The sequence below is a fragment of the Caretta caretta genome, chromosome 14, assembly GCF_965140235.1.
Source record: "Caretta caretta isolate rCarCar2 chromosome 14, rCarCar1.hap1, whole genome shotgun sequence".
NCBI lineage: Eukaryota > Metazoa > Chordata > Testudines > Cheloniidae > Caretta > Caretta caretta.
The window spans coordinates 17,755,535-17,779,761 of NC_134219.1; the positions used below are offsets into that span (position 1 = coordinate 17,755,535).

The 24,227-nt window shown below is 46.2% G+C and overlaps 1 protein-coding gene and 1 long non-coding RNA gene across 15 annotated transcripts in view; one reads left to right on the forward strand and one right to left on the reverse strand.

Moving 5' to 3' along the window:
* SEC14L1 (SEC14 like lipid binding 1) overlaps positions 1-24,227 on the forward strand; it is a 120,611-nt gene that overhangs the window by 19,938 nt on the left and 76,446 nt on the right. For 4 of the 14 annotated variants that reach the window (XM_048817839.2, XM_075119320.1, XM_075119331.1 and 1 more), the window contains exons 2-3: positions 4,191-4,258; positions 12,380-12,431. The exons of 2 other annotated variants lie outside the window; for them this stretch is intronic. Coding sequence is in view for 3 of the 12 variants with exons in the window: in XM_075119319.1 (XP_074975420.1) it covers positions 12,380-12,431 (52 nt within the window). In the remaining 9 variants the exon portion in view is untranslated. Of the gene's footprint in view, positions 1-4,190; positions 4,259-9,137; positions 9,157-12,379; positions 12,432-24,227 lie in introns of those variants that run through there. 8 more of the 14 variants (XM_075119319.1, XM_048817830.2, XM_048817828.2 and 5 more) reach the window with 4 other exon arrangements.
* On the reverse strand, positions 2,973-12,483 carry LOC142069047 (uncharacterized). The gene is made up of 2 exons (XR_012664920.1): positions 11,673-12,483; positions 2,973-4,584 (listed from the first exon to the last, which is right to left on the reverse strand). It is a non-coding gene; the product is annotated as an uncharacterized LOC142069047 (long non-coding RNA).

Sequence of the window (24,227 nt, forward strand, 5' to 3'; positions counted from 1 at the left end):
GTCCACACTTGAAAGTTAATGCAGGTGAAGACAGAATGTGAACCTAAAGTGCAGTCTTTGTTCCTGACCAGCAGCTGCATGTGTGAACGTTCTTATTCCAGAACAAGAGTCCTTTGCTTCTCTTTAGTTTAACCGCTGTGCATTAAGCTAAATGGGAACAAGGCATTCCTGTTCCAGAATGAGCGTCCACACATGGAGGTGACCAGGAATAACTCTGTGTAGATATACCTATAATAAACAACACGGGTGCAGAAAACATGTAACAAATTAACAGGTGTCTGTAGATTTGGTGAACTGGGTATTAAAATCCTCTCAGAGAGGCAGAGCCCACATAGGTGCCAAAAGTTAGGCTTGTCAGTACTCTCCTAAAGGAGAGTCCTGCTGCTTTCTCAAGGCTTAATTGCTACTAGACATTTGGTTCCCCTTGAGGGTGGTGATAGAAACCCAGCAGAGTCTGGGTTGGGAAGCAAGATTGAGTGTTCCTTAATCATTCTAGGGTATAAGTTTGACCCGGTTGGTTGCTGGCTGACACAACCTTTGGTATTTGTTGGAGTCTTGGTGGCTTAGAGGTGTCTCACTACATTGACTAAAACAGGCCTTTGACCCCTTTTGAACAGTCAGTTGCTGCAACAACTGGCCCATCACAAGTTAATAAAATAGTAGTTCTCCCTCAACAGAAGGTGGCATTAATTAGAGGCAACCATTTTGTTGAAATAGGAGGAGAATTGGGGACCACTGGCTTCTCCAGGTGAAGAAGTGTCAAGTGGCCTCTTGGCAGTGCTGTAGCAAGGAGAATTACCTTCCCTTTCCAGGCAAAGCATTAAATTATGAATCTTTAGGAACTGGGACACCTCAAAACCAGTGTTAAGACTGAATGATTCGTGGTCTTTTTTCATCATAATGTAATATTGATAATCATAATGTAACTTATCTGGCACTTGCCTTTTTGGATGTACTCTGTATACATTACTTGATTTGTGGCAAGTAAATGGATACTCTTCCAGATTGCAGTAAAATAAAATTGATATACTGCAAAGTAACTGCTAACTTAAATACCCAGCGCTTGTCATATTTTCTTAAAATAAATCAAGAAAGCAGCTGGCTTAATCTGTCCGCTTTTTCACTGAGATTCATAGCAAAGTTTCGGCAAATACTACAGAATTGATCTTTGGCTATCTATCCCTCTTTTCTTTTTCTTTTAAATAACCTAGTGGTTTGGGAAGTCTGGTATTAATCAGACAATGTACAACCAGGTATAAGTTTAATGGTCTAAACAAATACTGACAGGTTTCAGAGTAACAGCCGTGTTAGTCTGTATTCGCAAAAAGAAAAGGAGTACTTGTGGCACCTTAGAGACTAACCAATTTATTTGAGCATGAGCTTTCGTGAGCTACAGCTTATGCTCAAATAAATTGGTTAGTCTCTAAGGTGCCACAAGTACTCCTTCTCTTTAAACAAATACTATATCTCCTGGTGTGACTATAATAGTGATGAGACCTGACACATCCATCTGACACAACAGTCCAGTAGAGACCAGGAGAAAAGTGTTATCACTCAAATAACTTCTTAATCAGTGTGTCACCAGGCATGTGTACTGCAGTTCTGAATAGCTGAAGCACAGTAGGATTTTAAAAAGTGCCTAAATGATCTAGGAGCACAAATCCCACCCTAATCTGCAGGTGATGCTCTAGTGCCCTCAGCTTCATCTCTAGTAAGTCTGCAACTAAGTTCTAGTTAAAATTAAATGATACTCCTAATATATAGAAACATCTAACCGCAAAATGGCTTTTGACTCTCTTAAATGTGATTAATTTATGACACTGTCCCTGACTAACAGCTAGGCTCTCTTATCTAGGTGCTCCATAGTATAAAGATAAAATTCTGCTGATTTAGAAACTGGCTGATGCCTCCTGGGTAACTATTTATTCAGAAGTAGCTAAAAATGTCTATCCAGAACTTTAGTTGCAAGCATTGGAATTAAACATATAAATTAGGGCTAATAAAGTACAAGATTATAGGCTTTCAGTTGACCAGGAGAGGGCAGTGTAATGGAATCTCAGACAGCAGCTAGTGAACTCTTCACTTGTCTGCTATTATATTAAGGGTGGGCAAATTTTTTGGCCTGAGGGCCACATCAGGGTTGCAGAACTATATGGAGGGCTGGGTAGGGAAGGCTGTGCCTCCCCAAACAACCTGGCCCCCTCCCACTTCCCGCCCCCTGACTGCCCCCCTCAGAATCCCCAACCCATCCAGTCCCCCCCGACCCTTGTCCCCTGACCCCCCCACCCCCCCTCCCGGACCTCCAACGCCTCCCTGTCCCCTGACTGCCCCCCCCCCCCGGGGCTCCCTGCCCCCTTACCATGCCGGAGCCAGCCACACCCCCGTGCTGCCCGGCAGGAGCAGCGGGTCAGAGCGCTGGCGGCACGGCGCACTGAGGCTGTGGGAGAGGGGCCAGAGGCTAGCCTTGCCAGCCAGGAGCTCAGGGGCAGGGCAGGACAGGACGGTCCTGCGGGTCGGACGTGGCCCACGGGCTGTAGTTTGCCCACCTCTGTATTATATGGATTAACATGCTCTGTTCAGTTTTCTTGCTCTGAAAGGCTCTTTCCTTTGAGCTGGCAAATGCTGCTCTTCCCTGGTGTACAAACCAACATGAATCATAGAATATCAGGATTGGAAGGGACCTCGGAAGGTCATCCAGTCCAACCCCCTGCTCAAAGCAGGACCAATCCCCAACTAAACCATCCCAGCGAGGGCTTTGTCAAGCCTGACCTTAGAAACCTCAAAGGAAGGAGATTCCACCACCTCCCTAGGTAACGCATTCAAGTGCTTCACCACCCTCCTAATGAAAAAGCGTTTCCTAATATCCAACCTAAACCTCCCACATTGCAATTTGAGATCATTACTCCTTGTTCTGTTTACTTGTACAGAAAAGTATATATTAAGCAACCTGAGCCCTGAATAAAGCAGATCTGTTTATCACGAACGGCAATAAAAACATATTTATTTAGCGTGTCTTTATAATCAAACACACACTTCCAACATTTGATATGGTTGTGGGAAGGTTTGGATTCTAAACTAGCAGAAGACCTCATAAGTTTTGGCGCACACGTCATTTCCAAAGTGAAGTTACAACTGGTTAAATATTTAAAGGGTATTAGGCAAGATAAAGTACTGCATAAGGAACAAGACTTATAAGACATTTTTCCCTCCACCCAGCGTACAGTGTAGTACAACTACTTATAAAAGTTGTTGTTTAGTGGCTGCTGTTGAGAGGTTTGTTTTCTTGTCGCTTTTTCTTCTTTGTAAGCCAAAGTAAATATTTAACTTGGAGACCAACATTTATAAGAATATTAAAGTCAGCAACTTTAAAATAACAACCTGTGTGCATACACAGCAGCAGGGAAGAGGAAGGCATTTGGTAAGGAGTGTGCTGTCACTTTTAGATTATCTTATTGTAACTTGATATAAAATTTCTCCATCTGTTAATGTAAAATCTCACTTGCCAGTTACTAGCATAAGATATTTTAACATGAATAAAATCCTTGCAGGTCCTTATGTTAGGCAGTTTAGTATATATAAAGTTTCAGTAGTATTGTGCCTGGATAGCTGACCTTGTCAAAATCCAGAAATCCTTCTCTTCAACCAAAGTAAGGGAAGGGTGCATTTGTACCTTCGCCTTGAAATTGCCTGAGTTCAACCATATTTTGGCACTTGTCTAGGCTAGCATCATCTTGAGCCAGGCATTCTGTATTTGTGGCAGGTAGTCTGAGAGTTACTAGGCCACCTTTGTTTATGGTGTGGTAAACTAATGGGCCATTTTGGTATGGGGAGTACTTGCTTGCAGTCTTCGAGGTCTTCTGTAAATGTGGTCAACTGCTCATCAGACCTTCATCTCCTGAGAAACTAGCTCCATTTGCACTTGTCCAAAGAGCAGGCCCCCACTCTTTTAAATCCTGCATCAATACCTTTCACAACGGAACTTTAGAGCATCTGGATATAAGGCTTTCGGTGAATTCTGCATCAGCTTCATTAAGCAATCACAATGACTTGCAAATGTCACCCTAAGCTGAATGTACTTTCTAAGTTTGCTTAGCTGCTCGTGTTGCACTCTGCACAGCTATGACCTGCCTGTAGGTGAAGCCTTTTGTACTTTGTTCTTGTACTTATGTGTCCTGATTATTTCTTTCCAGATGACTTGACTGGAAGATTACACCATAATAAAGGAGCAGGATGCCATCACTTCAGCTTGACTATCCCTGTATGTAGTCTTCTAACTTGTAGAATGTGGCTTTGCCTAAACACACGAATAAAATCTAACTTTCAAAAAAGATCACTGTAACTCTTGTTAAATTCCTGCCATATAACATGCACAAGCCAAAAGAGGTCCTCAGCTCTGCAAGTTTCTTCTGCACTTCTGGCAGTGCTAACTTTTGGGAAGTAGTGTAGTCGTGGCAAATGGGACACTTCCTAGCTGTGATGTGGTGCTTTGAGGATTTGTAGAAGTAATTCAAACCTTGCTGTCCTTGAAGAATACTTCAAGCATTTGAGAATATATTCTTGACGTGGCACTTCTCATTTTCTCCACTAGAGGGTGCAAAGGTATGTTAAATGGCTGAATTACAATTAAACAGAGCAGATCCCGAGACTTTTAATGAGAAACACATGCAATGAGGCGAGAGCTGGGTTGGGAGTACTTTCCAGTTAAGGAATTCTCTATCTCAATTGGCTTTTGTCCAGGATGAATGCAGATTATGTAAGGGGCCAGCTGTACTGAAAATGAAATCCACATGACAATACATGTTGTGCATTTAGGAGCTAGTATTAAGTAAACAGTGTAGGAAGATTTCAGAGTAACAGCCGTGTTGGTCTGTATTTGCAAAAAGAAAAGGAGTACTTGTGGCACCTGAATTCAGGGTAGGAAGAGGGTCTGTTGTACTCATTTATTGAGGGAGAAACACCCAGTAGTGCCTGCTGACTGTACTAATTTTAATTTACTCTGCTGTGTAAAATGTGGCAACCAGGAGACTTACCCTATATTGAGGGAAATAGCCTACTAAATCTGCAGCATGTAGCTAGTACTATCGCTCCAGACCAAATGTAAGAGGCCCATCCTTCACACTTGGCATGGGAACTTGGTCTAAGGCCTTGTCTATGCTAGAGAACTGCTGTGGTGCAAGTCTCAACAATGCAGTGACTCCATGCTAGCCCATCTGTTCTGGGTATATTCAGTGCCTTGCATTCCTGCATAGTACTCTCTGCAAGTGCTGTTAATTGTGGTACTTGGGATGGGTATACTCAGTGGTGACCTGGAACCGGTTTGCTCGCGGGACAACCGGTTCTAAAAGGGCTTCTAAATTTAACAACTAGCCAAAAGTGGCACCTTAAGTGCTGACTCTGTGGGTGCTCTGAGGCTGGAGCACCCACAGGGAAAATTTGATGGGTGCAGAGCACCCACTGGCAGCTCCCCAGGCCCAGCTCACCTCTGCTCCGCCGCTTCCCCTGAACGCGCCACCCCGCTGTGCTTCTCTGCCCGCCCCACCCCCCCCCCCCGGCTTCCCGCGTATCAGCTGTTTGCGCAGAAAGCCGGGTGGGGGGGGCTGAGAAGCAAGCGGCGGCTTTGTGCTCAGGCCCAGGGAGGCAGAGGCAAGTGGGGGGGGGGGAGGGCGTGAGGAGGGGTGCCCGTGCCGCAGCAGGTAACCTGGGGGGTGCGCGCAGGGGAACCACTCCCCGCCCCAGGTCACCTCCGCTTCCCTGGGCCTGAGTGCGAAGCCGCCGCTTGCTTCTGAGCCCCCCCACCCTGGCTGCGAACAGCTGATTCACGGGAAGCGGGGGCGGGGGGGGCAGAGAAGCAGTGTGGGGCAGCGTGTTCAGGGACAGAGGCGGAGTGGAGGTGAGCTGGGACCAGGCGCGGGGCGGGGAGCTGCCAGTGGGTGCTCTGCACCCACCAAATTCTCCCCGTGGGTGCTCCAGTGATCAGTGGGGGGAGCAGTTGCTCCCCTACCAGCTACGCTCCCCTGCCCCTAGGAGCCAGAGGGACATGCCGGATGCTTCCTGGGAGCTGCCCCAGGTAAGCAACGTCAGGACTCGCCACCTGGCAGGTCCCTCTGGCTCTTAGGGGCGGGGCGCAGTGGGCACCCACTATGGTGGCCCACAAGATCCTCCTGCCCAGTTCTGGGGGCAGTCAGGGGACGGAAGGGGGGTGGATGGGGCAAGGGTCTGGGGGGTGGGGGGAGCCTCAAGGAACACAGGGGGTTGGATGGGGCAGGGGTGGGCCTTGACGCCCTCGTGGGATGAGGAGGGAACCGGTGGTTAAGATTTTGGCAGCTCATCACTGGGTATACTGTATGTTTGCATCTGTTCTGTGTTTCCATCCCCAACTTCAAATAACTCTGTCCTGCTCAAGGATCCATGCACCAATTGTGAGAGAAAGGGGCTATGCCCTAGTACTTGCAGATGCTATAAAGGAGGGTCACTCAATGAACAACCCATAGGATTGGATGGTATTATGATGAGCAACTTGGGTGTTGCAACTTGAGGGAACAAGGAGGCTGATTATTCTGAACTGATTTCTTCTCTTTGGATCATACCCTGTTGTGTGTGGCTTGTTGCTGAACTAACTGTTCTCTTGTGTTCCCCTTTTGATCTACAGATGGGAGTGGTATGGGTTGGAATGAGGATGTTCTTCCAGGCCTATTGATAGTGCCCAGTCAGTTCCCTCATCTAATGCAGTGGGCCCTAGGCAATCTTTGGTCCTGGGTTGGGGACAACACAAATGAGTGCTGGACACTATTGCAAGGCAGGTGGAATTACTAGCGAATAGGTTGGGAGCGGTATTCTGACCGCATAACGTTGTGCAAGATATGCTGAGGCAACAAATGGACTGCCATAGCAACCCTCCTAAATGCAGTGTTGAGTCTGTGCATGCAGTTGCTGCCAAACAATTTCTCTCCTTTGTGTTTTCAGGTGCATTACTAGAGAATAAAAGGTCGGGAGTAGTATTCTGTGTGGCAGTGTGAGAGTTATGCTGAGGCAACAGACAGACTGCCGTAGTTCACACACTGCTATGCAGTTAGAATATTGCTCCAAATCTATTACGCTCTAGTGATTCACCTGCATGCACACGGACAAAGGAGAGAAATTAATTGCTGAGCAGCCACTGCATGCGCACATTCAACACTGCATTTACATTTAGGGTAGCCCTGCTGAGGCAACAAATGGACAGCCATGGCAGGCAAACTTCAGTGTAACGCAGTGTTGCGTGCGTATGCAGTGACTGCTGAACACTTTCTCTCTGTGTTTTCAGGTGAATCCTTATGACCCTTCCAAAAGACGCTTCCATAAAGCAAAATTTTAAAGCTGTATTTTCTCTCTTGTCCTCTGCTGCTCTGGCTCTTTGAATGTGGGATCAGGGAAGAGGCAGAGTAGAAAGTAGCTGAGTATCAACTTGGTTGCTCTCCCCTCCCCTTTTACCACTCCCCCCTGCCCACCCTGCGTGAGTTACTAAGTGAATGACTTGACAGGTGTCCGAAGCAGTCCTTCTAAGCTGTAAGATTGGTCATTGCTGGATAGGCAGGAGCATTGTGGGACATTGGGACTGCACTTGGAGGGCCAATTGCAGCAGTCACACTAGCCCTTCCTGTCTACAGTGGCATTGTATTGGAAGTCGCTGTGTCTCTGCACCACCTATTTAGCTTTGCCTAGAGCAAGGGTCATGACAATGAAGAAGTAAATGCCTGCAACAATGCATAAGTAGGGCCCTACCAAATTCATTGCCATGAAACATGCATCACACACCGTGAAATCTGGCTTTTGTGTGCTTTTACCCTATACTATATGGACTTCATGGGGGAGACCAGTGTTTCTCAAATTCGGAGTCCTGACCCAAAAGGGAGTTGCAGGGGGGTTGTAAGGTTATTTTAGGGGGGTCACAGTATTTCCACCCTTACTTCTGCGATGCTGCCTGGCCAACAGCCGCCGCTCTCCGGCTGCTCAGCTCTGAAGGCAGTGCCTTGCCAGCAGCAGCAGCGCAGAAGTAAGGGTGGCAATACCATACCATGCCACCCTTCCTTCTGTGCTGCTGCCTTCAGAGCTGGCAGCAGGAGAATGGTGGCTGCTGACGGAGGGCCCAGCTCTGCAGGCAGCAGTGCAGAAGGAAGGGTGGCAATACCATACCCTGCCATCCTTCTGTGCTGCTGCTGGCGGTGGCTCTGCCTTCAGAGCTGGGCTCCCGGCCAGCAGCCGGCACACTCCAGCTGCCCAGCTATAAAGGCAGAGCCGCCACCAGCAAAAGCACATAAGTAAGGGTAGCAGTACCGCAAACCCCCCCCAATTCCCCCCCCCCAAAAAAAACCTTGAGACCACCCCACAACTCCTTTTTGGGTCAAGATTCCTACAATTACAATATCATGACATTTCAGATTTAAATAGCTGAAATAATTAAATTTATGATTTTTAAACTCATGTGACCATGAAATTGACCAAAATGGACTGTGAATTTGGTAGGGCCCTATGCATAAGCATTTGTGTAAAACAAGCATTCCAGAGGGGATCACAATGCCAAAATTCTCTACCTTAGGCGATGCTGAAGGGACTGTTTATGCCTCATTCTGCCAGTACATGCTGGCCAGTCTTGTAACTGGAATAACCCTCGGAGGGGAGTGATGCTACTGTGCTTCATGCCATACTAACTTAAATGTGTTGCCACTCTGTTATGAAATAGATGGCTAACTCATTGAGTTATTTTTCACACTGTACTGCTTGGTGAACTTGAAGATTAACATGTTTATTCCATTGTTCAGTTATACTGTAACTTGTCTTCACTGCTCCCTACCTGCACCAGGGGTAGCCTAATGCATGTACTAAGTGTGTGGCTGCTTAGTGGCCCTTGCTTCAGTCTCATTCTGTCAGTATTTTCCTTTCCCCAGCAGCAGCCTCTTGGCAGCACCCAGCTACTTTGAGAGATCAGCTGGAGCCCACAATGAAAATGCCCGGAACCCCAATCCTGTGCTGCTACAGAAACCCACCATCTCCACACTAATCTCAACCCACCTTATAGCTACTGGCTGGGGACCCACTCTTGGCTTTGCATCGTCTGCAAAACCTAGAGCTGACTCTGGTTTGGAGCTTGTATTCTAGAAGCTCTGAGTTGAACCTTACGTAAGTCATTTTCTATTGGCAATGGTGTATTTACCCCTCAGATCATGCAAGGTCTTGCTTGGGGCAGGTGGGCCATGCAGAGCCTCACTGAAATCAGTGGGACGTTACATGTCAGCAAGATCTGCCCATATGGATCAAGTTGCAGGTTCAGGGCCTTAGGCCTACTCAGTTTGTCTGTAAGGAATCTGGAATGGGTTCTTGTAGATTTTATTCAAAGGGGAAAAAAATGCTTCTTTCTGAATGATACTTGGCTTCTAGGCAAGGAATATTAACATTTTACAAGATCAAAATTCAAATTTTCTTACCATGCCTTGGCATAAATCGTTAGTAGCTGCTGTTGTGTGCGCTTAACAGATCGCGCTCTTGCACAGGCATCTGACAGGAGATGCTAGCTATCTTCTAATGGTCATACTGGTGTACTTGCCAAGCGCGGATGTGACTTGCCCAGGCTGATCTCTTAACACTTTCGCTGACAATACAATACACTGTCTGAATTACTTAGTTATGCTAGACGTATTGCTGTAGACAGCCCATTTTGCCTAAAATGGATATCTTCAGGAGACTTCACTTCCATACAATCAATGTGCAGAGGCCTGTTTTGTGTATTGGTGTAAAATTGCAGTAACTCGATTAGTGATTGTAAACATCCTTAATTCTAAGAGAGCAGAACTGACTTGTGAAAAATGGGTCAATTGTTTACTTGGGGCTGTGTAATTTGCAGAACTTGTTTAGTATCTAACTTGTTTTCCAGCAGAAGTGATCCTTGCACGTTGTGGAACTGACTTATGTCTGTTTGAAGTAGAGAACGGCGCTAACCCTAACTTCTCCTCTCTGCCTGCTTCAGCCATATAATAGGCTTCACTCTTTCATGCTCTGCTATGTGGAGGGATATACCCAGATTTGCTTATCAATTACCTACTTTATTTTCATCTAACTGGTAGCTGCTGAGGGCCTTTAAAATCACAGATTACATTTTATTGCTAAGACTAAGAGGGTATCCAAACACGCAAGCCACTCAGTGTTGGTATTAGAGATGTGTATTTTATTCTTAAATTGTTCTGCTGGGCAATCTCATACAATTAACACAAAGTAAATGTATTAATCCATCACATAATTCTCTTTCCTGACTAGCTCTAAGCACTCCCTTTGGCTGTGGTTCTCCTTACTGACTTTTTAACTGAAGGGAAGCCTAGTTGCAAATGTCACTTGGAATAAAAGCCTGTGGTAAATTGGGTGACTATGTCTACTCCTGCTCCCTTCACTTTCCCCCAGCCATGCAGTTCAAAGGAAGTTGGCACCAGACTGGCACTTGGGAGACCAGGGTTCTGTTCCCAGCCTTGCAGTTGACAGAACGCTGGTCTCCCAAGTGCCAGTCTGGTGCCAACTTCCTGCATCCTTGCTGCAAGGAGGATGGATTACCAGCACAAGTGGAATCCATGCTCTAATCTAACCCACATCCCCAGCCAGGCCAGCTTGAAAGCACCACATAACTTGGATGAGAGAGCTTTGTGGGTGGATGGGGGAGTGGAGCAACATCCACATAAGAACCTGAGCTAGCTTCAGTGAAGACATATCCCTAGCCTTGGTGCCTTAATTTTCCCATCTGCACAGTGAGAATAAGGGGCTTTCCCATGTTTATAGAGTGCTTGGAGAACTACAGGAGAGGCGTGCTGTATCAGCTAGCCTCACATACGTCAGGATAAGCAAGCATTAGCATCTGTGGGTCTCCCTCATATGACAGACTGGAAATTCTACAGCTCCAATTTTGAAAAAGTTTTATACTGAATAACTAAACTGCTCACTCGAGTTAGCACAGCCCTTGGGCTTATTCTAATATTCAGTTTATTTTATATTGGCCAGAGCTGCCTTGTCCTGGGTTAGGAATAAACTTCCATGGACAGTTCTTGCAGTAGCAACCTGGGAACAAGAAATGTCCTATCCGCTATAGTGATTATTATTTAGAGAGGCTGGGTGGAGGGAGGATTGACTGATCAACCAGGTGCACCTAACAGCCTGCCCCAAGGTCGGGATAGGTTACACAGAACCAGTCCAACTCCTCCGTTTTGCTTTGAGACAGTTCAAATATGAAGGGCTTAGACAGGAAAGGAAACCTCAGTGTGAATCTAGACAAAGCCTCCCTTGATCACTGGCTGAAAAAACAAATTCCTCCACCATTTCAACATAGGGCCCTGGCTACCTGAGGGGTTACTTTGTGTGGCTCTAAGGAGCCCTAAGGCCAGCATAGCTTGCTCCTGGAGGACCACCTTGATGGAAGGGAATCCTTAGCTGCTGTGGAGAGACAGTGCGACTGCTCCCATGCCAAGCCCCTCCATGTACCTGGGGGAAAGGAGGACGGGGCTGGTGCTCCTTGGGGCCATTGGACACATGACTTAGAGAAACCTATGAGTTGTTAATTCTGGCAGGGAACCAGCCCATTGCACAGCTGGACCAGGATCATGAGAATGCGAAGACAGGGCCTGCTCCATTGCCCACTGCAGCCACATCTCTTTCCTTACCCCTAGTTGAGCTGTACATGCCTCAGCTGCAGCTGTGGATTGGGACTAAGGTCTCCGGTAAAGCTTTTTCTTCCTTTCTCCCTGTGTCCCTGGTTTGGCGTGCAGTTAAATTCTCCACGTTTCATGCGGAATGCCTTGTAGCTGTGGTTTTTTTGGGAGAAAAAAGTGGGGGACTGTTTTAAAAGTTGTCTGAAAGCAGGCAGCTGATCCTGATGTGGTCTAATGCAGTCACTCCCAACCTCTTTGGATTGGCTGCTGCCTTTCCCTCACCATCCCTGGCTCCCCTTGCACCACGTCTCATTGTAGCTGCCACCATCACTCCTTATTTCTGTCCACTTGCTCTCCCTCTTTTTTTTCTCATTCACACTATTCTTATTCTCCTCCTCCTGCCCCCAATCCACATTTGGAGCTTGGCATGCCTTGCCTGCTGCCACTGTTGTTCTGATTTCCTCTCTAACCTGTATAATTACAAGCTATATAGTCTGCCTGTATTATGTAAATTAACTTTTCAAATCCTAGGGCTAAATTCACCCCTCAGAGACCAGCACAATCTTCCATTGGGTTCAGTGCAAGTCAAATGCTTTTCAGTAGGAGAACTCTGCCTGTCATTCACATGTGGTCCTGTAGCATTTACTGTGTCTGAGTGGAGTGCTTAAAGCTTCTATAAATCACTGTGTTATAGACATGCTCCATCTCTTTCTCTGCAGTGCCAGTCATCTACCGGGTCAACACTCAGCCACTTTGGTGGTTCTTCATATTGTAAGTAAAACACTATGATTAAAATACAACTAATTGTTTAAAGGAGCCTCCTTATAACCACAGGTTCTGTGTACTTTGATAAGGCGAGCTATGCACTTGTTTATTCAGTTTGCAGCAAGACGTTCCTTCCTGACTGGGTAAGAATAGTTTGTCTCATTAGTACATGAGTCTCCAGAGCAGTGAGTTATCTGTTTGGACTAATTCCACATGCTGACTGAGAGCCCAAGAGGAAGTGTGCTTTGTTAGAGAAAGGGCCTCTTGTTGGAAGGAATGTTATTCTTTGGCAGGTTATGGTCTCAATCACATTTGCAAAGATCTTTGGGGAATACAGGCTTTCAGCTTGTCCTGAAAGTAGCAGAGGCAATGTGTTCATAGGTCATGTATTTATAAATATGGATTCTTGTCCTGACTTCCAATCACTCCATTTCATGAACATCAAATGGGCAGAACTAGTTCTAATCAGTCATATGTAGAGGGAGTGTGCACTGATAGCATTTTTGTCCTGTTTATCTAATTGTAGGGTGACACACAGCGCCCTCTCTTCACAAATGTAACATACACAGCCTTCCATTTTGGTCCCTGCTCACTTGCCAGTGGTCTTGGGGTCGCTCACACCTCTGCTAATTGTCTTTGGGTCTGCATAGCACTCCTTGTTATTTTAGTTCGGTGTCCTTGCACAGCACTGTTGACCATTTTGATTTCTGTCCTTTTGCCATTCTGGTCATAGGTATCCCTGGAACAGGGTCTGTTAATCATGCACTATGACTTGGGATAGGAGTCTAGAATCAGGTTATCAAAGTTATTTTCTTTTGTAATCTAAGATAGGATTTGAACCCAGAACACTAAACATGACCATGTTAACCCATTTAGTGCCACCCCTCCCCCGGCCTCCTGACCAGATAAACAGCTAGAATAGTAGCTACCAGCTATGTCTTCACTAGGAGAAGAGGTGTGTTCTTAACTCAAGGTAAACTCCTAGTGAAGACAAGGCAGTTTGTAGCTTTCATGTGAGTTAGCATGTCTGGTTAAAAGACCAAGCTCCCCCTGTGGGTTTTAATTTGATCTGCCGAGTTGTGTGAGAACTACAAACTTCTTGCTTTCACTAGGGTATTAATGGGAGTTCACTAACTCAAGAATATCCCCTTTTTTTCCTAGTGAAGACCGGCCATCACTAGCTTTGTCTTCACTGCCAAAAAATTGTGTCTACAGCAGCATAGCTAATGTAGTTTTTATGATGAGGAAACCAGACAAAGTCAACTATGGGAAGGGGATATAGTGCTGAGCTTGCCTAGCTACCTCATGCTAAAAACTACAGGTGCCTTATCTCCACTAGGATTTTAGAGTGGGAGAGCAAACACATGTAGTTGTCTCACTATAAACCCCTCCCCTTCCCAATGTGCACGCACACCTATTTTTGAAGTGAAGACAAAACCACTGTCATTGCAAAGATGCCCAGTTAGCAGGGATAATACTGCTAAGTAAGAGCTACTAGCAGTATCCTTTGAATAAACACATGATGATTTCAGGAAACACTCCCTTGTCTGAGCAGCGACTGATTCCTCCTGCTACCCAGATGACCTAGCATGTGCTATCACATTCATGTTATGATAATGCTAATAAGTACAAGGATGGGCATTTCAAAGGTAAACCCCCAAATGGAATTTACAACTTAGTGGTCAAGTCCACTTGGACAGCACACTATCATGTTTCTTTTAAAAGGGACATGAGTTTGTCAAATACTGACATTCAGCTCATGCAATAGGATCCTAATTTTCTAAAATTCCATTTTTCTAAGGGGAAAAAACCCATGTTTGATTGGAGAGATTTAGCCACAGGTTCATTATGTCAGTCTGTGCTCTTCTTGCTGAGCATATAGTAACAATTAGGGTGACCATATTTCCCTATGCTGAATTCGGGACACCTGGTAAAATTACTCATATTCAAGTGAGTTCAGTGGCAATCAATTTGAATGTTTGTATTACATAGTTCTGCTTAACATCAAGTTGACTGAGCCCCTATCATAAATATAAAAGGAAGGGTAAACCCCTTTAAAATCCCTCCTCCCAGCTTTTGAAAGTATCTTGTCTCCTCATTGGTCATTTTGATCAAGTAAGTGGGGTGCAAGGGTTGGGAGGATTTTTCCTCTGGCCAGGAGGGATTTTAAAGGGGTTTACCCTTCCCTTTATATTTATGACAGCCCCTGTTAAAAGAAATAGTGAGTGGCTGGCAAGCAGGGATCTGGCCAGCAGCAGGACCTGCAAGTACTGTTTGGGGGAAGGGGGGGGAGAAAGACAGAAAATATGGGACAATTTTTGCCCATTTTTAAGAAAAAGTTGGGACACCTGCAGGAGGGCTTAAATACAGGACTGTCCCTTTAAAAACAGGATATCTTGTCACCCTAGTAACAATGGATAAATGCTTTCACCACACATGAGCTCTGCTTACGCACAGAAAGATGGCTTGGGTGTGATAAGGCCCCACATAAATTGTTAAACCAAAGAAGCCAAGTTCATCTCCTTCCAGGCTACAGCAAGCTAACGAGTGTTTGCTAAGTGGGAAAAGGACAATAATCAATCCTGGAGAAGGGGAGACTTTCAAGCTTCTCAGAGGATGCTGCAGACAACCCAGAGCTCTGTCACAGAGCGAACTTTGAGAGCCGAATTTCCAGCTCAGCTTTTTCATGCATTGCAAGGTCTATTTACTCCTTCAGCCGTGATAGTATACGAATGGTGTGGTGGGAAATCTTAGATATTTGGTGAAATATTGGCCCCACTGAAGATAACTCCCACTGACTTCAGTGGGACCAGGATTTCACCCCTTATGTCTATCTTGTATTGCTGGGTTATTGTGCAGATGTTAACAGGTGAAGGGGAGCTGGGGTTACAGGAGTGATCTATTAGTATTGGTTTATGATAGTGCTGTTCTGCAAGCCTCCATTAGGGATTGAGGCCCCATGGTGATGCAACAAGAAGAGATGGTCCCTGCCCCAGAGTATTTACTAGCTCACTAATAAGCGTTCTTAAGGATTGCCAAGGAATGGCTATGGTAAGGGATAGATGACCTTTTTAATAGTTGTGTGTATATATGTTACTAAATAGCATCATAAATCATAATCTTGCAACTGTTGCAACTTTTCCCATGCCCTTGCTCATGGTATAGATTCCAACAAGGACCCTGCAGGGTCACCGTTCAGCTGGGGCTTTGTGAAGTAAAGATGTTACATAACGTGCGTTCTGTTATTCGCCTGCAGAGGAAATAAGTTCTTGGCAAAAGCACAGTGTGCTGGAAAAATCCTGAGCCATAATTCTGACACCTTGTGAGAGTGCTGTGACATTCAAAGAGTGGGAGGGAGGTAGATTCGGCAGCTTGTTGCAAATGCTACTCAATTGGTGAGAGGAGATCTGACAGACACTTTGAAACCATGCTGCACTGGGGAGAACTGTCACCATTGTACTTGGCCAATGTGGGGTGGGATGGGAGAGAGAGAGCTCATCATTTCCAGGAGCCTGACCTGTCTAAATTGTTCCCTAAGCCCACAAGGGTGAGTAACATTTAAAGTAGAAAAGCTAACCCTCCCCCATTGGGAAGTCTGTTTGATCTAGCCTACTGCGTGTTTGTGTTTGAAGCTACCCACTCTTACTCTCAACATTGGTGATGAACTAGAAATTCCTTTTCTTCCTATCTGGGGGACCTCTGTACCTCTATTGCTACTCATTTTCCGTCACTTACACCCTGGGGTCAGAGTGATGTTCCTGCCAGATGAGGATTGGAGGTATGTCACATGGTCACTGTACACTCCCCACCTAGGTGCACTGCTGTGCCTCAGTTTCCCCTGTATCAGCCTGTCACGTACACCCAATGTACTCCAAGTACTGAGGTACCCAGATACCACAGTGATAGATTCCCAGTCTATGGAGTCAGGGATGTGCATGGGGAAATCAAATCTTGGTTTTCTGCATAGTATCAAATCTAGGTCCCCTTGAATGGTAGCATAGAGCCTATCCACCAATCAGGCCAGAAATGCCATTTTAATAGAAAATCTAGAGCTGGCTTAAAAAACTGAAAGATGGAACCATTTTCCATTGGAAAAAAGCGATTTAATCGAAATACAAATATTTTGCTGGCAGTGTGTACATTTGAACAAAATCTTCAATGGCAAAACATCATTTTGACTTTCTCATTTTGTTTTGATGTCTAAATGTTTTGTTTCAATGTTATCATTTTGATTCATTTAGCTTTGACTTTTATATAAATGTATTTTACTATAGTATACATTTAATATTAATGTATGATGCTTATTACATTTAATATATTTAAATGTTAATGATATAAGTCAAAACTAAATTAATCAAAATGATAACGTTGAAGCAAAATAATGTGACCCTATCAAAATGACACATTCAATTCTCCTGAATTAAAATTTTACAGAATTTTCATTTAATAGGAAATTTGGGATTTCTGCTTTTTTTGTCCTAATTTGGAATTTTTTTAATGTTAGGGTTTCCCACGTAACGGCAATTCAGGTTTACAACCAGCTCTAAAAAAGAACCTTTCTGGAAATATATGTACCTGCCACTCTGATTTGCATAGGAATTAAGACGGTGAAGATTGCGGGGTGCAGTCCCTTCCATTCATGTAAACCGCTAATGAGCAGCTTGCCTTCACCTTTTTCTCCCACTGCCCTTACCTACTTTAATGGCTTGTAACATTTAAGGGTGAAGGCAAGCTGCTCATTTGCGGTTTACATGGTAGCCATATGGGAGACCTGTTAGCTTTTCCTGGATTTGAATGCAGTCAATTAAAATAAATGTTACAAGCTTGAGACTTTTCCCATAGAGTTGCTGGAGCATCATCTGGAGCAAGGAGAAACCTCTCTGCTATACATGTTCTAATGTATGTTCTCTGTACCTAGCTGCAGCTGTTAACATATGCTTTGTGCACTGTTCAGGACTTAATCTGTGTGCTGTACAACAGTTTGAGTGACAAGGCAATCCCCCCAGGACTAAAACAAGAAAAAAAAAACCCATCTCCTGTTAACCATCCTCAAGCTGCAGCAAGCTAAGTAGAACACTTGGCATATTGCTTGTGACACTATGTTGAGCTGCTAGGCGCTGGGGAAAAATGTATGAATTAGGGCTTTTTCCTTCATGCATGCAGGGGGAAGGAGGGGAGGAAATGTCAGATCTCTCTTCCTTTGCCATTTAATACTGAGCACTTTCCATTCTCCATGTACTGTGAAAACATGAATTAAGCCTCACCTCACACCAGTGAGCTAAACCTCATCACCATTGTACAGCTGGAGAAATCAAGTAGAGAGAGGTTAAATAACATGCCCAAGGTCATGCAGTGGCAGAGCTGGGAGTTAAAAGCCAGCAGTCCCTGACTTGCAGCTCCATGTTCAATTCACTAAACCAAGCTCTCTCACTGATGAGCATGAGCCCTGGGGTGAAATCTTGGCCCTACTGTAGACAAATGGCCAGACCCTGGGGTTTTGTAGGGGGGCTGAGGTACAGACTGTGTGAAGCCAAGCCCTGAATAGAATCATAAAGAGTAGGACTGGAAGGAATCTCGAGAGGTCATCTAGTCCAGTTCTCTGGACTTAAGACAGGACTAGGTATTATCTAGAGTCTAGACCATCTGTGCTAGGTGTTGGCCTAAACTGCTCTTAAATATCTCCAAGGATGGAGATTCCCCAACCTCCCTAGGCAGTTTATTCCAGTGCTTAACTAGAAGGGTGAGGTCCCACTTGAGGGTTCATTGGATTATACTCTTTTGAATTGTTGGACTTTTATGTTTGTTTGTTTCCTGATTACTCTTGGACCCTAGCACCTCAAAAGGGACAGGACTGAAGCTAGGGTTGCCAGGCACCCAGTTTTTGACTGGAACGCCCGGTTGAAAAGGGAGCCTGGTGGCTCCGGTCAACACCACTGACCAGGCAGTTAAAAGTCTAGTTGGCCCAGTGGGGCTCCACACAGCTCCTGGAAACATGGTGCAGGGGCCAGGCACTCTGCACCTCGAGTGTGCCTCCCTGCCTCGAGTGCCGGCTCCACAGCTCCCATTGGCCGGGAACTACAGCCAATGGAAGCTGTGGGGGTGGTGCCTGTGGGTGCACACTGCACAGAGCCACCTAGGGCCTGGACATGCTGCTCACTTCCAAGAGCAGCATGGAGTCAGGGCAGGCAGGGAGCCTGCCTTAGCCCTGCTGCACTGCCAACCAGGAGATGCTTGAGGTAAACGCTGCCCAGCCCGAGTCCGCACCCTGAACCCCCTGCCCCAGATCAGACCCCCTTTCCACACTCTAACTCTCTCCCAGACCCCAAACCCCCTCCTGCACTTCAGCCCTGAGCCCCCTCCCACATTCCAAACCCCTCGGCCCCAGATCCACCCCAAAGCCCGCACCTCCAGCTGGAGCCTTCAGCCCCTCTTGCACCCCAGCCCGGAGCCCCCTCCTTCACCCTTAACCCCTCATTTCTGGCCCCACCCTGGTGCCCGCACTCCCAGCTGGAGCCCTCATCCCTTCCCAACCCCCTGCCCTACCCAGCCCAGTGAAAGTGAGTGAGGGTGGGGAATAGCGAGCGATGGAGGGAAGGGGGTGGAGTGAGTGGGGGCAGGGCCTCAGAGAAGGGGTGGGGCAAGGGTTTTCTGTTTTGTGCAATTAGAAAGTTGGCAACCCTAACTGAAGTGTGTCTGGGCTGGAGGCCCAAACCAATGCTATCTTGTTGCTCACAGAGATGTGCAGCTGGGTGCGTTGTGCCCTGATAGATCATGAAGGGGTACTGCAGGGGTCACAATCCCCAAGGTCACTTCATTGTCCTCCTTCAGACTCTCCTCTACTGTGATGCCCACAAGCATCTCAATAAAGGTTAAGTCGCTGATGTGCTGTGAGTGCTGCCTATCATGCTGACAAGTATGATCTCATTGTTTCCCTGTGCTCCCCTGCCTCATCTGCTGTATCCACCTGTTACCTCATTTTATACTTAGATTGTCAGCTCTTCAGTGTGGGGGTCATCTGTTTGCTCTGTGTTTGTACAGTGCCTAGCACAGTGAGGCTCTAAATTGTGGATAGGGTCCCAAGTAATTAATCATTATAATCAGATTGTGCCACCCTCAGGTGAAGTCTCATCCTATTCCTGGATCCCATAAGTGACATCTCTTGTGGAGTAAGGTACTGCAGCATGTGACTAGGGTGGCAGGATCTGTCCCTAATGGAGCTGGGGCTCAAATCAGATGACCTGGGGGTAACTGACAATCCTGTGATTGCGGTATGCAAACTGCCAACCTTTGCACTGGAGGAAGAGGAAATTTATGTACCTGCCACTCTGATTTGCATAGGAATTAAGAGGGTGAAGATTGCAGGGTGCAGCCCTTTCCATTCATGTAAACCGCTAATGAGCAGCTTGCCTTCACCCTTTTCTTCCACTTCCCCTATCTACTTTAAGAGCTGCTGACCACTAGCCATATGGGAGACCTGTTAGCTTTTTCTGGATTTGAATGCAGCCAATTAAAATAAATGTTACAAGCTTGAGACTTTTCCCATAGAGTTGCTGGAGCACAGAGTTCCCAATCCCTGCTCTGGGGATTCAGCCTTTAGTGGCTGGTACTCTAAACTTCCCACCCTGCTGCTTTAATGAGCCTCTGTGCTTGGCCCTGGTGTGGCACTGCCCACCTCCCATTCAGTAGTGCCTGCCATAGGCTGAGATGGATTGCTGTCATAATGGCAAGAAGTGCATAGACAATGGAGGTGGCAGGAACTGACTGACGTCTTGAATAAATTCACTGGAGCCAGAGGTATGAAGTCACTAGAGCTGCACCAGTTCATGTCGGGTAAGCTTGGCCCCTGTTCTGGAAAATTGACTTAGTTGCCCAAAAAGTTTGGGAACCACCAACCTCTGGTTCAGGCAAAACATTTCTATTTTTCAAGTAAAGAAACTGCCAAATCAGATACTAATAGTTGGGTAGAATCTGCCCAGCCTACCAATCAGCCCCAGCCCTGGTGTTATATGACACTAGCTTCAGCCACGCACAATCCTCCCACAAGTCTTTGGAAACTTTAGCCTCCAGCTGTCAGGTCTCCTAGTCTCAGTGGCTGGGAGGCAGTGGAGAGGAATGTCCTACTACATGTGAACAGAGAGCTAGATGGGTCGTTTAAGCAATAGCTTCTCCTAGAGGGCCTCCCAAATCAGGGAATGGCCCTGGAGACCTGGATATGAATGATGCCTCCACACACACCTCTCTTACTTTGTCTACTAAACTCTCCTATTTGCCTCCTGATACTACAATAAATAGGAGCCTTTCAGTAGTGCCTTCTGCTAACTGTAATGAAAATAGGTGTCAGAGTAGCAGCCGTGTTAGTCTGTATCTGCAAAAAGAACAGTGGCACAAGTACTCCTGTTCTTTTTGTAATGAAAATACTTACACTGAGCGGCATTCTAGGTGGCCAAGGCAGTGAGGAGCTCTGCAACTGGGGGATGGGCTAAATGCCACTGATCATAAAATAAATAGTATCAGCACAAGTGCAGTGCTTAAGAGCAGGAAAGCGGTTCTGTGAATTTTACCAGAGTTACTTGGTAAAATTTCACCATCAGCTGAGGGGAGTGCTTACTGAGAAATTACCCTGATCAGAGATGACTTCTCTTCCCTTGGAGGTCTGCTTTTACTTTCAATATTTTGTTTGTTGCTTTTATTGTGTCCTCCCATCCTCCCCTATTAACCCAGAAAACTGAAGTTAATTTTTTACACTGATTTTTGTGTGTGTGCCCATTTTCTAAGTTTTGCACTAAACACTGATGAAATCCCTGGGAAATTTTAAACAAAATAAAACCTGCAAATGAAGGGCCTTGTAAATATATCTGTGAGTAGCAATGCTCCCCTTTCAAATGGGCTGAGTGTCAGGTATTTAAAAAGTGTCCTGGTAGAGATTACCAGCGCTACCCCTCCATCCAACTCTGCTATGGGTTTGTCTACGCTTGGAGCTAAGGGTGTGAGTCCCAGCATTGCAGACATACTCGAGCTACCTCCCTTCTAGCTACCCCATCATTTTTAGCAAGCTGGTGCGAGTTTGTCTATGCAAGCTGGGACTCGCACCCCTAGCTCCAAGTGTAGACATACCCTATGGAGGGGTGCATACAACTATGAGGATCTCACATGTGTACAGACTACAGTAGGGATCTTACGTACACATACAAACCCATAGAGAGAACACAGACACACAATGCTAGGACTGCAGAAATGGGCCCTTACCTCTATCTGAAGATACTGACAAGTGCCAGGCTTGTACTGTGCTTTAATATCTTCTACAGTGAGGAAGATGATAGGAGCAGGCAGGGCTGTTGCATTCTGTGAGCGGGAACCCCATGGGATCTGTCTCACTTCACCAGGATAATGGGAATTGAAAGGCCAATTTTCTCCTTGACTCATCAATACGTTGCTTATACAAACTGCATGGAAGCTATGGCCAGCTTTACAGATACTCAGAGCAAACAGCAGCAGTGGTGCCTAGCTGGGAAGGGCACTCAAAGGTTGGGTGGCAGCTGCTAAAACTGTGAGTCTGATACATAGTGGGGCTCCCCTGTGAACCACGAAGGCTTAGTCCTGCCATCATTCCCACATTGGGCATTCGACCACTTCAACTTAGCGCTGCTGCTGCATGCTGGCCTACCTGCCTACATTTGTGACTAAAGAGCAGCAGAGTTCTGTGCCTCCAGATCCCTGTGCATCAACTTCAATAGCATTAAAAAGGCTCTTGCTATTTCAATAGCAAGGACAGTGAGGGCATTTTTCTGAGGCGTCTGCAGTGGCACGGGCGACTTGCCATGAGCTTTGTGACAGCACTTCATTTGCATTCAAAATCTGTATCCAAATACAATGCACATGCCTGTGGCATTTGCCTGTATGGTGAAACAGACACTAACGGTCAACCCTCACAGACAACTCACTATTGCAATCACTTCAAAATATCCCTAAGGAACAGGCAGAATGGCCCCCAATGCTTGGGCTGCTGAAAATCTTAATAGCCCATCTAGCAAAGAGTCTGCTCAGCTAAGCAACAATAAAAATCATTCAGGAGTCTGCGCAGGGGAGGAGAAACACAGTGCGTGACCTGTGCTTGCACCATAGCCTCTTGCCTTGTTTGTGACGCAGACAGTCAACCCCTGTCCAAGGTATCAGTACAATTTAGTTCAACCTTCAGTTAAGGATCAACCTCTGCTAAGAAGCTGTTTTTAGCTGCTCCCGTGAGAGCTGATTTTAGAATACAGGTCTGGCTGTAGATAGTATCTTCCTTCAGCAGTAATAAAATCCAACTGTTACAGGAGTGCATTTCTGAACTCCATGAAGTTTGGGCAACCTCAGCTTATTAGTGCAAGCCTCCCATGTCTCTCATCCCATAGGGGAAAGACAGTCTTGTTTGGGGCCTGGGAAGACTGAGCCAGATATGGGACAGAACGAGCCCTTCCAGACATAAGCTACATTTGGCTCATTTGTATAACACTCTGCCAGGATTACACGACAGGAGGGGCCCAATTTTATTTGCCCCACTGCAGTGTTAGGAGGGAACTGTAAGAAAAAAGGGTTTTTCAACTCAGCCTATGAAATCTGCTAAACCAGCAAGTTCGGCCTTTTCACTGAGATGTGATCAGACTTAATTTGACAGTGATTTCTTAAAATATTTAAAGAGCTGCCTGGAATAAACTGATCGCTTCTGAGTAGTGACCTAAATTCCACTAGCTGTAAACTTCATTAGAAAGTGGATTTGTGTTCCTGCCAGGAACAAGGCACTCTGTAATTTCACTGATCTGGCTAAGCCCCTATGCTTTATGAATGCTTCCTTTGGCACAACACAGCACACTACTATCGGAGCTTGTTTGTTCGGAGATGGTTGTGTGTGGTGGGGGTTTTTTTCTCCTCCCAGTAAAAATGCATGATTTGTTTACCAATTGCGCTGTGAAATAGAGGAGTTGAGCCATCTCACTGGTTGTATAGACTCTGATACAACAGCCACAAAGGAAAATGTAGCTTGTGATCATCTTCGCCCAGCTTGAGAAACTTTTCTCTCCTATCCAAGTTGCCCTCCCCCTCTCTCGGGCCTAGTGTTACAGGGACATGGGAGAGGTGGCCACAGCTCTCGGCAGCTGCCTGGTCATGCAGCTCTGAGTGCTGGCCATAAGGGGTACCACACAGCCCTGCAAAAAGCTTCTTTTGCCTTTCCCCAGCCCAAAGGACCCCCACCATACTGTACCTCTCTACATCACTTCTAGCCTCTCAACCTAGGAAGCATGGGACTCAGTTTGCATCCACTGGTGCCTACACCTTTCTGTGACCTCTGCCAGCTTTGGCAGCATTCAGTCTGCACTTTTTTAATCTAGATCTAGGCCCACATTTTCAGAAACAGCCTCTGATTTTTGGGTGCCTCTGTTTTTGAGCACCCAGCTCAAGACACCTCCTTGGGCCAGATTTCCAGAAGCGCTGAATGCCCATAGTTCCCACTGACTTTAACTGGAATGGTGGGTGTTCGGCAGGGTGCCTTATGTTGGGTATCCAAAAATGGAGGTACCTCAAGTCAGAGGCTGCTTGTGGAAATGTTGGCCCAAGCTCTAGGCTATCAACGTGACAGCTCTCACCAGAAATAAACCCACTCGAAGTGCCCCATTCTCAGAACAGGTAAAGCACAGGCCCTAGTAGCACAACGCCTTGCTGCCTGTCAGTGTGTCTCACCGCTGTCCTGGCCCCGGCTCTAGGCGTGAGAAGGTCCCATTCAGTCTTTGGATTCCCTGCTGATACTGTCAGCGAGGATGTGGT